This window comes from Ostrea edulis, chromosome 5 (genome assembly GCF_947568905.1).
Source record: "Ostrea edulis chromosome 5, xbOstEdul1.1, whole genome shotgun sequence".
Taxonomy (NCBI): domain Eukaryota; kingdom Metazoa; phylum Mollusca; class Bivalvia; order Ostreida; family Ostreidae; genus Ostrea; species Ostrea edulis.
Genome location: NC_079168.1, coordinates 61564651 through 61583331, shown reverse-complemented (window position 1 = coordinate 61583331; position 18681 = coordinate 61564651). Strand labels below are relative to the sequence as shown.

General features: G+C 35.4%; 1 protein-coding gene across 8 annotated transcripts in view; it reads right to left on the bottom strand.

Annotated features, from left to right (window-relative positions):
- Positions 1-18619, bottom strand: part of LOC125648855 (protein transport protein Sec23A-like) — a 44294-nt gene extending 25675 nt beyond the window's left edge. For 3 of the 8 annotated variants that reach the window (XM_056165017.1, XM_056165018.1, XM_048875857.2), the window contains exons 1-10: positions 18371-18558; positions 17864-18149; positions 14767-14853; positions 14531-14608; positions 11614-11772; positions 11415-11494; positions 7293-7437; positions 3686-3844; positions 3041-3156; positions 2812-2935 (exon numbers count right to left, since the gene is read on the bottom strand). In XM_056165017.1, the coding sequence (XP_056020992.1) occupies positions 2812-2935; positions 3041-3156; positions 3686-3844; positions 7293-7437; positions 11415-11494; positions 11614-11772; positions 14531-14608; positions 14767-14853; positions 17864-18149; positions 18371-18399 (1263 nt within the window). In that variant the 5' untranslated portion in view covers positions 18400-18558. Of the gene's footprint in view, positions 1-2811; positions 2936-3040; positions 3157-3685; positions 3845-7292; positions 7438-11414; positions 11495-11613; positions 11773-14530; positions 14609-14766; positions 14854-17863; positions 18150-18370 lie in introns of all 8 variants that reach the window. The other 5 variants (XM_048875856.2, XM_056165016.1, XM_048875858.2 and 2 more) reach the window with 4 other exon arrangements.
- Positions 18620-18681: the final 62 nt, after the last annotated feature.

Sequence of the window (18681 nt, the reverse complement as noted above, 5' to 3'; positions counted from 1 at the left end):
CTAGAAACAATTATGTGTAATTAACACTAACAGAGAAATAGGAAGTTCCAATCTGAAAGGAAAAATCAGTAAATTACATTGTTTATTACATATATTTTAATAATGGTTCTTTTTCTTCCGATTTTGTTCACCTGTATTCAACTTATATACCAACTACTGAACTTGTGCGCGTTCTTATCTATCTGATTTTGTGTATCACCCGTGTTTTGACAGTAAACATTCTCAGGGACATTGTATTTCACACATTTAGAAGATTAAGTTTTAAAAGAGTGCAAGGGTATATTGCATCTCCCAAAATTCTGTTCAATTAGCCACGATTCAGCTGTCATCCTTGGGTATTTTATTTGTACACGTACACATAATAATTATACCAATAGTCGTACGTGTAGATACTGGAAATTTATGCTGGTTTTGATGATTATTTGAATTTTGTACATGCTAAACACAAACATTTTAAAGCGTTTCTAAATTGCGACTTTAAATCAAGCCGGGTTTCGTATATGTTTTTAATAGTTTATTTTTTGTTAACAAAATATCAATTCATATAAATATGTTCCAATTACTTATGACTATCAATTATCACTCATAGTGTAGAAATATCTAACATATGAGCATATGGTGTAGTGCAATGGATTGTATTTAAAGCGGTCATTATGAAAATAATTGTAGTTGTTGAATGAGCGGTGAACTCAGAGCTTGATGCAAAATAACCCCCCTCATAGCTACACACAAAATATTACTTGGTTTTATTTGATATCCAAGACAATAGACATTAGAATAAGAGAGCTATTGAAGCATGATATCACTACATTATATTACATTTTGTTAATTCCCTGTTTAATTGCTAAACGCTTGACTTCAAGTGGGAATGCCACGGGTCCTCGGAGATGACCTTAAAAATAGACGCCCCGTGTCACGGTAGGTGTGGCACGCTAAAAAACCCCTCACTGCTCAATGGCCGTAATTGCCGAGCATAAGCCTGAATTCAAAAGCTCTTCACTGGTCATGGTGACGTCTCCATATGAGTGAAATATTCTCGAGTGAGACGTTAAGCAAGATAAAAATCAATCACTCCCTGTATGATTCATATATTAAACATTCAAGGTGACAATATACGTTTTAAAATCATTGGCTGAGAAAATTCATATAGATATCAAATAATGAATTCAATACCGTATATAGTTTAGCTTCCAGATTTTAGCTGTAATGACGTTAAAAAACATAAATAGAATTTAAAAAAATAAAAAAATAAAAATAAACGTACAACCGTGGATAAATAAATTATATGCTTTAGGTATATATTGAGTATTGAATTCCTTCAATATTATTATCAACATAATGTAATTATTTTGTACATATCAAACTTTCGTTCTGTCTAAATTGTTTCTAAATTTACAACATTTCTATCAGGTTTTCCGTTTATCGTGAAGATCGTTTATCGTGTTTTGCGTTTATCAGGTCTATCGTGGAGATCGTTTATCAGGTTTTGCGTTTATCAGGTTTACCGTGTATCCTATCGTATCATGCGTGTATCATATCCTATCGTGCGTGTATCATATCCTATCGTGCGTGTATCGTGTTCTATCGTTTATCATGTCAAGAATAACGTTGCGGGTACTGTATAAGTAAGTATCTTATATTGTGTCCTATACGGCACAGGTAACCAGTGTCTGCATACCTTACCTGCAACTGTTGTTTGGATGAAACCCAAAGTCTTCTGCTGTTTGAGAAATATATCAGACTCGGCATTCGTGACGCAACTGTTTACATCGGACAATGGTTACAAAAAATATTTTATAAAAGGGGCTCTATGAGGTTTCTAAAGATGGACATGGTGCTAAAATTACCTTAATAATTAGTTCGCTTTTTATAGAAAAGTGTTTTTGTTGACATCTGAAGCTGTTTTACTACACACAGAAAATATAAAACATGTGTAGAATGCAGTATTAAGTCTTCCCCGGAAGACATGTGTCGCCTGCTAGTTCATTCTATATGTAATATATCACGTATAATGTTGAAAAAGTAAATTATTGAAATGGTTTTTGTCCCGGCAAACAGGAAGTTGATAAGCGACAGATTCGAAAATGTCTTACACAATACAGTTGGCCACAGTGATGCTCTGTGCCAAATATCAGGGAGTTGCCCCATGTGGTTCTTGAGAAAACTGTGACAGAAATTTTTTTGCTGTAAAAAATTCTAAGTCCCGGCAAACAGGAAGTTGATAAGCAACAGATTCGAAAATGTCTTACACAATACAGTTGGCCACAGTGATGCTCTGTGCCAATAATTAGGGAGTTGCCCCATGTGGTTCTTGAGAAAACTGTGACAGAATTTTTTTTGCTGTAAAAAATTCTAAGTCCCGGCAAACAGGAAGTTGATAAGCGACAGATTCGAAAATGTCTTATACAATACAGTTGGCCACAGTGATGCTCTGTGCCAAATATCAGGGAGTTGCCCCATGTGGTTCTTGAGAAAACTGTGACAGAAATTTTTTGTGACGACGACGCCACCGCCAGACGAAGACGCCAGACGACGACGCAGGACGACGGATAGTGATCCCTATATGTCGCCACTGTGTAACGCAGGCGACACAAAAATTACCAGGAAATGTTTGTTATCTTCATTCGTTTGTTTCTTATTATGACGTTGAATGCCATAAGGTCGATTTCTATCTGGCGAGTATTGAAGTACAAGTTGATGTGCAACTATGATGAAGAACTTACATACCCCAGAACTACAGCTATTTTACACATTCAAAACTTGTTTCACAACAAAGGGATACTGTCATAAAGGCACATAACTCCTGTTGACCTTAATCTCTACTGTGGCACCAAATCCCATCTTGAACTCTCCCTTGGCATCTTTGGAGAACACCCTCTGGAATGTCTGTTTAAACAGAGAAGTATTGAAGGAGTCCCCCATCACCATGTGGCCTCTGCAAGCAGAACAATCAACTCATGTGCTGGTTGAGATCATTTTCATGCAATGTGATATCATACCATGAGAATATTTTATCAATGTTAAGCAAAAGACACTTTACCCTGTGTATCTTGGACAGAACTTTATTTCATGTAGCCCTGTCTGATCCAGTGCACAGGCATATATATCCACCACATGACCGTTCTTTGCAGACCGATTGGCTAACATTTCATAATGCTGAAATAAGAATGCCTGTTTAATATCCCATAGTGCTGAAAAATTCATACAAATAAACTGATTGGTTTATAACATTTCATAGTGCTGCAAAATTAATCAAAACTGACTAGCAAACAATTTATTGTGCTGCAAAAATCATAATAAGTATTTCTTTTAGAAATATATTTTGCGATCCTTTCATTTATATTTAACAAGTTTTCTCTGTGTTATAGTATGAAAATCTAGAATATGGTTATATTGGAAATTATTAACAAAATTGTTCACCATGGCTTAAGAGATTTAGGTTGAAAAGTTTAATTCTACTTTACTGTATTTGCAGCAGTTTTTCTTTCCATTTTACACATATGAATTTCTACTTCATAGAAATAAAATAACAAAGCAGAACAAAAGGTGTTAATTCATACACAAAAAACAGACATGAATTGATAAGAAATCTTGAAATGGAAGGCAAATTAATTCTAGTTATGCTATACAAATATTTAATAGCATGGTTGGGAATTTTGTCATGACTTTCTCTTGTTAACCTCACCTTCATGGCTTTCTTCATGTACTTGACATTGTCTTTTTCAATGTCCAAATGTTTTCTGATGGGATTTTTCAGCTCATCGTCTACAACCATACCAGGACCCTGCGTGCAAGGTCCACCCGCAAAAAGCATGATCCTTGCCCCAGTATTGGGAAATGTGCACTACAGACAGAGATTTAAAAGTTCTTACTGTAACAACGTAGTATTTTTCAATTTATATTTTTTGAAACATTTTTGAGCATTATAGTTGGAGGACATAAAACTGATTAGCACTGTTCAAAAACCATTTCATTATTTTGGTGTCAGCACAAAAGGAACTTTAACAAGCAGAGGTTTAATGATGTATACTAGCGGAAAAAAGAAACTACATTATAAAATTTTGTTTAATTTTTCTATATTTATTGTTTATAATTATAAAATCTAAACAATCGATAAAGGTGTTGTTTTTGAACAATATCTGACAGTACCCGACTCAGATGCACGGACTTTTTCATGGTTAGTGAACATGTTTATAGTAGTATTCGTACGCATGAGTTTTACTGACCAATACTGTTTGGAGTAAGAAGTGTAAAAGGTTTGTTTGGACACTATTCGTTAAGGAAAGCACTTTAGTTTTGACAAAATTTAGCCTTCTGTCATGCCACGACTCAGTGAAAACCAACATAATCGTGCTGTTGGGATGCTTCAAGCTAGAATAGCACAAAATATCATAGTAAGACAGTTGGAGTTCATCGGAACACCATCCAGTCATTATGGAGACGTTTCCAACAATCTGGTAACACTCGGGATTGACCACGTTCTGGGTGTCCTCGTGTGACGTTGCGTCGACAGGACAACTACATTAGACTTATGCACCTGAGAAATCGTTTCCAGACAGCAAGTTTGACTGCTCGTAGCATTCCTGGATTTTGACTAATCAGTCCAAGAACTGTGCGTAATTGTCTGCACGAGCACAACATCAGACCAAGACGTCCCGCGGTGCGCCCAATACTGCTTCAACCTCATCGTATCACTAGACTAACATGGTGCAGACATAAGCGATTCAGAATACAGGACTGGGCTAATATTCTGTTCACTGATGAATCCAGATTTCATTTGGATAGCAGTGACGGCCGTTGTAGAGTGTATCGTCCGCGTTGAGGATCGGTACCAGGACGCTTGTGTTGTGCAACATCGACAATTTGGTGGAGGTAGCGTTATGGTGTGAGATGGAATAACAGCACGTGGAAGGACCCCTCTACAAATTGTCAATGGAAATCTCATTGACGAACGCTATCGAGACGAAATTATTAAGCGCCATGTGATACCCTTCATACAGAGACGGCAAAATCACATCACTCTGCAGCAACGCAAGGCCACATCTTTGTTCAGCAGAATGTCGATGTCTTGCCTTGGCCAGCTGTTTCCCTCTGATTTATCACCGATCGAGCACGTCTTAGAAGAAATGGAACAACGTCTACGCCATTTACTAAATCAGCCAGTGACATTGGCTGATTTAGGCCAGGCTTTAACCAACATCTGGAACAACATCCCTCAAGCATTTCTGAACACTTTAGTGGCATCAATGAGGCACTGTTGTCAAGCATGTGTGAATTCAAATGGTGGTCACACGCGTTATTAACTTTGTTAATTCAAGTTTGAATACCAGTGTCTTTCGAGTGTGCCGAAATTGACGTTATTCGACGTTAACATTAATGGATTATGAAATGTTGTAACGAATACATTTGTTAACAGTATTACAATAAAATTTGTTCATTGTTATCTTTATTATTTTTTCATATATCAAATAATGCAGTTTCTTTTCTCCGCTACTATACATCACACAGGGTGTAAAATGTTTCCTGGTCCATTAGATGATATAGTCTACATAGACTTCTCTGGTTCTCAGGCCATTTTCTCAAAAACAGTTGAGGGAGGGAGGTTTCTAATTTTCATTTTTATTAGCAATAAAATAGATGAACTTGTCAGGAAAAACTTTAAAAGTAAAAGTTCTATAACTGAACCATAAACACAGTAGACTTTCCTTTATCTTGGTCATCAATATTACCGTTTAACCGGTGAATCCAGATTTCATTATTAGCAACATGTACCGCGATATTTTGTAAATACCCGTTCAGATTCGATTTTCTATCAATTCTTTAAATAAGTTACCTACTCCTGATTTAAAGTTTAAAAATGGTGGCAAATTAAACTGATCGTGAATGCCTGAAAGAGCAAAGGCTCCAATAGTATTTATCACTTCAAGCTAAAGAGAGAAAACAAAATAGTTGTAACAGATATGGCTGTATAAAAAGGCGAAGATAAAGAACAGTCAGTGGCAGATTCAAGGGGGGGGGGGGGGGGGGAGCAGCCAGTGCACCCCCCCCCCCTAAAATTTTCAAATTTAAGGTAAATCGTGATATCTTGTTTAGAAAAATGTACTAAACGATATAAGAAGCAGTAATTTTTTTACACTCTCGGAGAAATAAATGACAAAATCTTTTGATTTCTTGAATTACTTTGTTGAGATATTTAAACTTAATTTTTTCCAAAACCCCTTAAAATTTGCATCATTTGATTAATTTCACCTTATAAAGATGATAGAAAATAGTACAAATGACTAAATAGGAGTCATATTTCAAGCCCTATAAAATCTGTAAAAATCCAGGAGCTTACGGGGACTTTGCCCCCTGGGCCCCCACTTAAAGGCAGCCTCCAGACCCCCTGCCTCATAAAGTGGCGCCCCCTGTAACCGCAATTCCTGGATCCGCCCCTGACAGTGCTCAATCTCAGAACTCCTATATGGAATACAGAATAAAGTTGGGCAAACACGGACCTGTAGGGAGAGGGCTAAAATGGAATATACACATAAACAATCTACATTACTACCAAAGTTCATCCATTGCAACTAAATTTTAGCTGGGTCCTGGCATTGTACCACTAAACATGTGCATTGCAACAAGCAATTACATAGAATGTGCAACATTAGATATCATTTTTAAGTCGAACTTCTTTCCCCGATTCGTAAAATGAGTTCCATAATAACTCCAACTTCAAGTGAATGAAAATTGTAAAACCGTCTGTACTTTCACTTTTAACAGGTGGCACTAAATACCCCAAAAAGATGAATGACTCAAAACGATTTAGAGGCTCAAAAATAATAATTCATTGTAGTACACAAATTATGCAAATAACAAGTCTTATAAAGATACACGAGCCATGATATGTCTAGTTGTATCCAAACCACATTAACATTGGTGCTTGACAATTTGGAATAATGAAGAAAATATGGGTAATTAGTGGCACCGGTCTAAAATAGCTGTGATACTTTACAATTTTCAGTCACTTTAAGCTATTACGGAACCTTATGAATTGGGGTAAAAAGTTGTTTATAACCTTTACTCATGAACCCAAGTGGCTGTGATTGAGAAGTTACAAAGATGCAAGAGAATTCCGAATGCAAATTGTGAAATTCAGAATGAACGTGGATTTTTCCCTTTAGATTCGTAAGCGCATTACCAACTTTTTATTGAAAAATTAATCAAAATCGGCAACCTCAAAACGGATGCACGCGGGCCTGAGAACCGTAATTTCAGTTTTATTTAGCCTTAGCATTAATTACATTCCTTACTTCTAACAGACCAACAGCTATAGACAAGGCTACCCCTGTGGACCTAAGAGGCCTCTTTCCCTGGGCCACAGGCCATGGATCTCTCTGCAACTCCCCTAGCAAGTCAGTTAAGTTCATGTCACACTTGTGAACTGGTTGTAAAAACCTGTAAAAAATATTTAAAGATATGTGACACTCATATCCCTAATTATGCATACCAGTTTACATAAAGGATATCCTTACAGTGTACAATCCCACATGATCACTAAGATCCGAATCTCTGCATCTTCTCCAGGTACCTCAGACAAGTACGAAAACACATGGGGATTGACGTTTTGATAAGACCGCATCGAGTCTCTGAAACTCTCTGCCTTTTAAATTCAGACAATATACTTCACTGTCTAGTTTTAAAGCTGACCTCAAAACGCATCTCTTTAGATTAGCTTTTAATTTGTGATTCTTTTTTTTTCATATTTAAAGCTCTTACATTACAGCTCTTACATTTTTTTTTCTTAAAAAAACCCCACCTAAACCTTCAGTTGCTATTTGATATGTAGTTTGTTATTATACTTATCTCCTTTCTATGTATTTATTTATTCATAAGGGTTGTTTTGAATTGTTTTATAGGGTAATTATATCATTACATTAGGCAATATATAATAATAATTATGCATTTTAATTCTGACACTATGAATATCTTATTCACATAAATGTGCACATCGATTTCTTATTACCGTATTTGTCCTATTGAGCCCGGGTCGGGCGCTTAGAAAATTGGAGGGAGGGGGCGGTTATTTAGTACTCTATGCTGAAATATTCCCATTAAGGAGGTATGCTACACCAGAGAAATTTGATGTAGATGAAAAGTGTAGGATATGTACAAAAATATTTTGAATTTGAAAATTTTCAAATTTACTTTATTTTGTCAAAAAATACAGTTTTAGTAGAAGGTAATCTGAAAAAAATTTAAAACCCCTACTGGACTCGAACCTGCGACCTACAGTTCAGCAGTCGGTATTCTAACCTACTGAGCTACTCGGCTAGGTATTTAAATGGAAAAGGAAAAGTCAAATATTGCTGATATCGATTTTGTCATCCATGTTTTTAAAGGAAGTCAGCCATTATGACGATGTAGAGTACTACCTTAAATTGAATATTGAATTGAATAAATTTGAAAAATGTTTTAAATAATGAATATCAAATTGAACATAGATTTTGTTACATTTCTTTTAACACTAATAATTAATCCATTCATGTTTATATTTTCAAATCGTTGGTTGTAATGCAGAACAAGATGTGTTAATTGTGAAACACAAATGCCCCCGATAATGGCCAATTCCGAATATGGCCAAGGTCACAAGGGCAAATATCTTGGTACCAATAGAAAAATCTTGTCAAAAGAAATGCTCATGTACAATATGAAAGCTCTAATATTTACCATTTAGAAGTTATGACCAATGTAAAACAAGAGGCCCATGGGCCACATCGCTCACCTGAGTCACCTTGGCCCATATCTGAAGACTTTCCATATATATTTGCATGTAAAACCTTAGTCCCTATTATGGCCCAAACTACCCTTTGTAAACTTGAATCTACACTATGTCAGAAAGCTTTCATGTAACTGTCAACTTCTTTGGTCCAATGGTTCTTGAGAAGAAGATTTTTAAAGCTTTTTCCTATATTTGTATGTAAAACTTTGACCCCCCCCCCCCCCCCCCCTCCCACTTGTGGCCCCTAGGGCTGAAACAATTAATCGCGGTTCACTCGAACCGCGATTCACGGCATTTGGTTCAATTTTCGGTTCAACATCTCCAAATTTCGATTCGGTCCATGTTTACATTTTTTTCCGGAAATAAAGAATTCAACACGGATTTGGTTTTTTACCTTACAATTTAATACAAGAAAAATGGCGGACGCTAACTCTGGAATCGTGAATCCGGCAAATCTAAGGTCCCCTGTATGGAAGTATTTTGGTTTTAAAGAGAACGGAACTGTGGCAGTATGTAGAATTTGTTTCACAGAAATAAATCACCAATGCTCTTGGATATTTTATAGCAAGTGATATAATAAAGACCATATTCCGTTGTTGAAAACGATGAATTTCTGGGGGAAAATGAAATAAAAACATGAAAGTTGTGTATTTTTTATTGTTTATTAGAGTTTTTGACAACTATTGGATTGAATTGAAAATAATCGAATTGTGGCCTAAGAATCGAAAATTGAACCGAACCGTGAGGTACCTGAATCGTTTCAGCCCTAGTGGCCCCATCCTACCCCCTGGGGGCCATGATTTGAACAAACTTGAATCTGCACTATGTCAGAAAGTTTTCTTGTAAATATCAGCTTTTCTGACTCGGTGGTTATTGAGAAAAAGATTTTAACTATATATTTGTATGTAAAACTTTGATCCCTTATTGTGGCCCCATCCAACCCCCGGGGCCCATGATTTGAACAAACTTGAATCTGCACTATGTCAGAAAGTTTTCATGTAAAAATCAGCTTTTCTGGCTCAGTGGTTCTTGAGAAGAAGATTTTTCCTATATATTTGTATGCAAAACTTTGATCCCCTATTGTGGCCCCATCCAACCCCCGGGGCCCATGATTTGAACAAACTTGAATCTGCATTATGTCAGGAAGCTTTCATGTAAATCTCAGCTTTTCTGGCTTAGTGGTTCTTGAGAAGAAGATTTTTAAAGTTTTTCCCTATATATTCGTATGTAAAACTTTGATCCCCCCTTGTGGCCCCATCCTACCACCGGGGGCCATGATTTGAACATACTTGAATCTGCAATATGTCAGGAAGCTTTCAGGTAAATTTCAGCTCTTCTGGCCCAGTGGTTCTTGAGAAGAAGATTTTTAAATGACCCCACTCTATTTTTGCATTTTTGGGATTATCTCCCCTTTTGAAAGGGACATGGCCCTTCATTTGAACAACCTTGAAAGCCCTACACCTAAGGATGCTTTTTGGCAAGTTTGGTTGAAATTGGCCTGATGGTTCATGAGAAGAAGATGAAAATGTGAAAAGTTTACAGACAGACGGATACGAATATAGTACTTGCATTAAAGGATTTCATGTTTACAGAGATATCTGGGTTCCATTCCAGGGAGAAACTCTCGAAACAAAAAGAGAGATCAACAATCCTATGGATGCACTAAAATCACGTGCACATCAAGGGATTTTAGAATGTTCACTGTGGTAAATGCTGTGCACGAATCGGCCGATAACACTGGACAGTTTGATCGGTGTACATGTATGTGTGGACGAGATTATGAACACCCAAGCTGCATGTCCAAAACAACGGACAATTTTTTGATTGAACATCTTTTGTCACCTATGTCCAAGCAGTTACCCAAGCTGTTTTAACATTGCTATGATATATTTTGTCCTTCATGTTTGGTACCAAAGCTGTCCTTAAATAGAGTTTTAATAGCGAAGGTAATCACACGATGCTGAACACACATGTGGTTGAGAAATTATTATTTCTTTGATTATCAAAATATGCAAAATGAAGTAAATTTCATAGAGTATCAGTATAATTTCTAAATAAACATTATCTAATTGTTTATCACTGGCTTCGATACAGGGTATTCACTGGTATTGATGTCATTAGATCTATTGAAGCGTGATCAATCAAGCATCTCTAATCCCCAAAGAGACCAGGAAATTTAGGTGGTGACTGTCTGGGGAAGCCAAGGTGTGAATGGCTTATTATTTTGAGAATCACTATTGAATAATTAGGGGTTTATTACGATTTTGTTGAAATTTTTACAACGTAATACTGAGTCCCGGCATCTTGGGACAACATAATAACGAGGTCTATTTTATATAGGTTTGTTAAGAAAAGGTTTTGTGTTTTGAAATTCCAACTTAATATGCGAACTAACGTAATAAAGGGGGAACGTAATAACAGGGTTCCACTGTATCAGAAATGTGAGTAGTACTGTATTTCAAAGGGGGGTCCTTAATTTTTTAAAGTTGAAATATGTCCCAGGAGGCGCTTATAGGGGTAGGGGCACTCAATGGCATAAATACGGTATCTTTTCTCTCATATTTGTAAAGCACTTTAAAGAACTAATGTTGATAGGGTGCTACATAAATCTTTTAATCAAGAAATACGAAAAATAATCCTTATTGATAATGACCTGTTGGAGGGCAGCTGCTGCTGTTGCTGCGGACCTCTTTGTTGCTGTGTTGCACCACCTTTTTGTAAACCCAACATTTCCTGAAAGTCAGAATGCATGTTTATTTATAACAAGGATGCAGTTTCTATCATATTTCAGTGACTCCAATATCACTCAAGATTCTAGATAAATCTTAGACTTCTGTAAAATAAATAAGTACCTGAATCTGTTTAGCTGTTAAATCTTTGGTTCCTCTGAATACATAGCTTTTGGAACAGCCTTCACAGCCGAGCTCATGAACTTGTACCATTTTTCCATAAGTGATCAAACCGATAAGGGCATTTGGGGGCAGCAAGCTCAAAGACATTTGTAGGGATTCCTAAAGCACATATCATTCACAATAATCATCAAGGTTGACCATTGACTTAATCATTCCTTCCAAACAAAATAATGCTCTATCAATGTATTTAGTCATCAGAAATGTATGGAGCGCCAAATTAACATAAACTCAAATAATTGAAGATATCTTCAATTATTTGAAGATATCATCAATTCAATTAATGCTCTCTTTAATTGAATTAATGCGCGCATTAAATCAATTATTGCTCTCATCAAATGAATGAATGCGTGCTTCAATTCAATTATTGCTCTCATCAATTAAATTAATGCGCACATCAATTGAATTAATGAGAGCAATAATTGATTTAATGCGCGCATTAACTCAATTATTGCTCTCTTCAATTCAATTTATTCGCGCATCAATTGAATTAATGAGAGCAATAATAGATTTGATGCGCGCATTAATTCAATTACTGCTCTCTTCAATTCAATTCATGAGAGCATCAAATTCGTAGAAATAATGCTGGCAATAATTAATTTAGAGCTCGGTATAAATAATTTGATGATCTCTAATTCAATTGAAGATATCTTTAATTATTTACAATGCTTTTGTATAAGGAATTAATACTCGCATCAAATCTTTTAAAGACCAAAAAAACACACCGTACGGTTGCTCCACGGATCACTGAATGTGGGCGGAGCTTATCCATGGTCAATGTTATTTACCTGGAATTTACCTGGCCAAGAGATCGGATGTTGTGTATATTTTTATGATATACACAGGAAACTTCTCAGGTTATTACAAATTATGCTTAGTGTTTTGATTTGTGCAAAAAAAAAAAAAAATTAAAATTTCTACCCACATTTCTATTTCCCGTAAACCTTCAAACTTGGTCATATTGATGTATTGCAAATGACAGGTTTAGCCTATTTCTAAACCTTTGCTTTTTAAAACTTCTAATTAAATTGTTATATATCGTATATAAATAATTTCCTAAATATAATATTACCCGGCGTTTCCGGGCACTTCCTGGTGTCCTGGGAGTTCGCGGTGTCATGGGTGTAGTAGGTAAAATATCCATGTTTCGAGAGAATAAATAAATCCAAGTAGATCTGTGTACATGTACAACCAAATGAAGAATGATCAAGATACCCCTCAATATGGGCCGTCTGTAGGGTTTCTGTAGCTGTAGTGTTTGCGTAATGGTGGTATCCCAAACAGAAGCCGACACGAAGTCTACCCCCCCCCCTCCTCTCTCTCTCTTTAGGGTTTCTGTGGACGTAGTGTTTGTGTAACGATGGCATCCCAAACAGAAGCTGACACGAAGTCTACACCCCCTCCTCTCTCTCTCTCTCTCTCTTTAGGGTTTCTGTGGACGTAGTGTTTGTGTAACGATGGTATCCCAAACAGAAGCTGACACATAGCTAGTCTACCCCCCCCCCCTTTTCTCTCTCTCCCTTACTCTCAATCATTGACTAAATGAGTAATTATTGTCATACGTATGCAACACTATTGCCATGCCATATTATTTCATCTATATTATTGCTACAGTTTTACACATTTCTCTCTCTCTCTCTCTTTATAGATATAAAACCGTGATAAATTATAAATAGCTCAATAACTCTCTCTCTCTCTCTCTCTCTTTATAAATATAAAACCGTGATAAATTATAAATAGAAATATCTCAATAACTTATTTATGCTTTTTTACTATTGTTTGATTTCTGATTGTGTAATTTATAATCCATGTGGTATCTCAAACAGAAGCATTTTTTTTTAACTACTGTAACAGTTTTACGCATGGGCAATATAACCATTATACATGTTGATGTGCTGCGCCAATAAAGAATTGTTCATGTTTTCATAAATGTAAAGCCACAATAAATCATTAATAGAAAATATTCCAATAACTTATGTTTGTTTTTTTTTTGGTTTTTTTATTATTATTATTGTTTGATTTCTGATTGTTTAATCTATAATACATGTATAAAGATGGAGAGAGAAAATACGATGATAAATTGCATTGTATAGGGAACGTTAGAAATTAAAATATTCTAGGTGTTAGTCAATGCTATCAAAACTCAGGTATACAGGGGCTTTCCTGGAGATCTGAAGACTGCTGGTCATCATTAGCCATGATTGTTATCAAAACAGCTTTCTCAGGTAGCTGTAGACCATGGTCTCTGCAAACGTCAATCAACCTAAGCTCTATTGTTAAAAGTTTGATTGACCAGCGGCTTATCATTGATCGCAACACAGGTAAAATTTGGGGGCGTTAACTTAAAGTTGGGTCTTTAAAGAGAGCAACAATTCAATTAAAGAGATCATTAAATCAATTGTGGATATGTTGAATTGAAGATATCTTTAATTATATAGTTGCTCTCTTTAACAGAATTATTGCTCTCTTCAAATGAATTAATGTGCGCATCAATTCAATTATTGCTCTCGTCAATTGATTTAATGCGCGCATTATATCAATTATTGCTCTCTTCAATTGAATTGTAGCGCGCATCAATTCAATTATTGATATAATTTAATCATTTGAAGAGATCATTAATTCAATTAAAGCGAGCATCAATTCAGCTGAAGAATTAATGATATCATCAATTCAATTAATGCGCACAATAATTCATAATTGAAGATATCATTAATTATTTGAAGAGATCTTTAATTAAATTGTTGCGCGCATCAAATGAATTGATGATATCTTCAAATAATTGAAGATATCTTCAATTATTTGAGTTTATGTTATTTTGGCGCTCCATAGAAATGAGTAGCTAAATATTAGGACAACTCACCTTGACAGCTTGCAAATCTTCCTCATCCATACATGTGTCCAGAACAATTAGGAATACCGGAGGATGACACGTTGCTCTCTGTAATCAATACAACATAAACTAGGCATCCCTGATAATTGAACCAAAATCCTAAGCAGTATTACCATCTCATATAAAAATCATTTTTTCTCATTAATATGTTATAGTTTTATTTATGCTTTTTTCAGTGCCGAGAGTGAGAAGATTTGGAGAATTACTGTGATTGTGTATTCCAGGGTAGAGAACTGTGGAATGATCTCAGCTGGTTGGTGCTGATCTGAAATGGCTGCATACTGGGGAGGAAACTGAAAAAGATACAAAGAAAGGTGTGTTTGTGAAACACAAATGCCCCCGATAATGGCCAATTCCAAAGATGGCCAAGGTCACAAGGACAAATATCTTGGGACCAGTATAAAGATCTTGTCACAAGAAATGGTCATGTGCAAGGTGAAAGCTCTAATATTTACCATTTAGAAGTTAGGACCAATGTCAATTTTTTAAAAGTAGGCCAAGGTCAAAAGGTTTAGTACCAACAGAAAGGCTCTAGCACTTACTGTTCAAATGTTATTAGCAAGGTTAAAGTTTTCAAAAAGTAGGTCAAACTCCAAGGTCAAGGTCACAGGGTAAATAATGTTGGTACCCACGGAAAGGTCTTGTCACAAGGAATACTCATGTGAAACATCAAAGCTCTAGCACTTGATGTTCAAAAGTTATTAACAAGGTCATAGTTTCAGACAGAAAGGACAAAAACAATATGTCTCCCATCTTCGATCTTTGGGGGCATAAAAACTATTATTTCCATGGACAATATCGAAAAAATCTTTATTATGCCAGTTCCCTTAAAATGGCATGATAGCACATAACCAGTAATCTCCTTTGCTTTTCATTTTCATTTCACTTTGGTATGATGCAATGTGAAGTTTTAATAGTAATAAGTATTGGGCATTCAGTGGAGTTATCATAAAATAAAAATGATCTTGTCTATTTGTCTGTCAGTGAGTGATTATCAGGGATAATGCAAATTAAAGTTTGAAACATTTGTATACACTTGATTGAAAAAGTAGGGTATAAAATCTATTGTATGAATTGAATTGCTTCCTGTAAATTTAGAAAATTTACCATTGTCAAAACTACTATTTCATGCAAATTGCATTTTATTAATTCATGGAAGAAAAATGTTTTCAGATTGAAATAAATAGAAATAAAGTGGCATGCATCTGTATGATGTCAGTCCTAGTGTGTGATACACACAATTTTTTTTCAACAAAATAGAGTGCAATTATACTTACTTGATATACAAGTAGTTTAGCTTTACAAATATAGACTATGTAAATGTATATAGATTGTTTACAGTAAAGCACTAATATAGCGAATGCGGTAATAACGAAATTACGGATATAACGAAGTCGATTTTCCCAGCATTCACTATATAAAAATCTGCGTCTATAACGAACATGGATATAGCCAATTCACTGATATAATGAAGTAAATTCCTATTCCCCTTGAATTAAAATTTAACGTAAAAATCACCTTTCATAATGAATCCCCCCCCCCCCCCCATTTTGAACTCGTGATTTATAACAACCGTTTTCCTTTGCCAATTACGAAATTTATGTTTGTATATTTTCGGTTGTTATAAACGTAAAACAATACTTACACATACAGAGCTCCAGATAATTTTTTACCACAAAGAGTATTTACCCCCTGATTTTCAAATCAATGAGTATTTTGCTTTTCAGAAGAAGTCAAAAGAATATTTTGTAATTTACTGATTATCTTTGCTGTTTTGCCACTAATACAGAATTGGATCATAATCATGTGACTGGGTGTTTGACATATTAAATTTCAATACCTCAATGATAATAGGTAATTCGTATTTATATTATACTACATGTATCACAAGTATGCATTACTTTGGGGGTGTAAAGCGTATTTAAATTCGCTAATGCATAATTGTACGCATGATTTTCAACTTAACTTATCTGGTCAAATTAAACGAGTATTTACCCTAATATGCATCTTATCTGGAGCTCTGCATATATGTTTATCAAATGTATTGTTGGTATTGTTTACTATTCTTGTAAATTAAATTTGAAGTTTGATTGCATTAATTTTATCATTCATTCCTTTATTTGTGTAAAGCAACAAGTAAATTCCAACTGCTATAGACTGTTTGTATATATTGCACATAATTTTGTTGATATTTTTCTTTCGACATGTGCTTACATGACTTAATAATCCATGTTCCGGATCTTGATCCGGTTTCTTCTCGACTCTTAGTATGAAAGCGTCTACCGCCATTTCGTCATGTATTTTTTATTTACCACTTTTCCTCAGATTTTTGGTGCTCATAAACCACAGAGTAAGTGTTTGCATTGTTGATAATGATCTTTTGTGTTCATATGTTCTCACCAGCTAGGTATTTGATATATTTAATATTATAATTGTTGGAAATGTGTTTGTTTACATGCTCGCACGTGGTGTACCTATGTGGGATTTAAATTGTAGTCAATAACGTTCTAATCCAGTGTGTAGGTCTTTATACATTAGTATTTAAGCATTGTTTATCAGTTCTAAGTGTCTTAGCACGATTGCAACTATCAAAATTGCCATACAGTGTATTATACTAGTCAGTTTGTTCAGATATATTTTCTATGGAGAGCCATTTTTGTCATTTTGTAATCAAAATAGATCTATGTCAGACATTCAACTGCACTTTATGAGAAATACTTTGCAAATATTTGTCTTTTATACTAGTCATATTTACTTGACATTAACTTTTATTTAAGATATGGTGAACAGTTCTTGTCATATACACATAAATGCTAGTCAGCCAGGACTTTTGTAATGTTACTTTATTTTTGCATTTCAGTTTTGTACCCTCTCAGGAGGTTTGATCAGTATTAAAGATTCAATCCAGTTTTGAGTCGTCGTTACTGCACAATCAATCAATTTTGAAGATAAATCATCATATATAAATCATAGACCATGGGCCAGTAACACATTACCCTTCTCCTCTAGGGATTTTTCTACACTATGAGTTTTTGAAAGTGTGTATAAAATGAAGGTTGTTTGATAAATTTATGATGGGGCGTTTTCAAGATATGGCCATTTGAATTTATAAAAAATTTGGCAAATTCAACATGGCTGTTACGGTGTTCCATACCACATTAAAGATGATGCATTGTAAACACAAACAACGGGATAGGGACTTCCCAGAGAGGACATTTGTGAGAAATACGTATAAAAATATATAATGTCAACATGTTCAGTGAATCAATGAATAGAAATTTGAAAAATTTAATGAATATTTACCGGATTTCTCTGGAAGCAGAAGTTACAGGCCCAGACTTTAGCTCTGTAGTCCACTTGACAAAATGGATTGAGGATGGCTCGGCATGTCGGTCTGGTACAGAGAACTGGGTCATACTGGATTGGTGGAAGGTCAGGTCGCTCTTTGAGTGGAGTAAACAAACAGCCGAGAGGAACAACCATTCGAGTGGCCTCTATACGACTGGATGGCCAAACATTCCAGCTGAATCTCACGCCATCTCTGTCCTCATTTTGTTGGATGAATTCTTGATAGGTAGCCATTGAGTACCTGTTTGAAAGGAATACCATTATTCAACACATTTAACAGATACATACATATATATATATATATATATATATATATATATATTCAATTGTCTGACCACGTGTACAATAGATCAATCTATATAAATTTCCAAAGAATGAATATCTATCTTTTCCACAAAATTTTTTTTTAAGTGTTGATCTGTTTCGAACGTATGTTCGGGAGCTGAACATCCCAAACATTACCGTAAATCAGTGCTTCCAAACACTCTCATCTTGATTCAGTATTTGAGGTTTAAAAAGCTTACACGTGATATTTTAAAACACTATAAGTATTTACCTCCAGCGGAAATTGAACAACGTGTAAATACCACGGTCTAGAAAAACAGCCTCCCTTGGACAGGTTCACTGGAAGTTGGAAAATGCCACGTAGTGTCCCATAATACCAGAAATGACGTCACTGGGGAATCCTTTTCTGGTAAGCGGTAAATGTAGTACGGCCGAAACCCCAAAGTCCCGGTTAACGATTTTTGCATGATTTCTCTCTTTATAGTCGA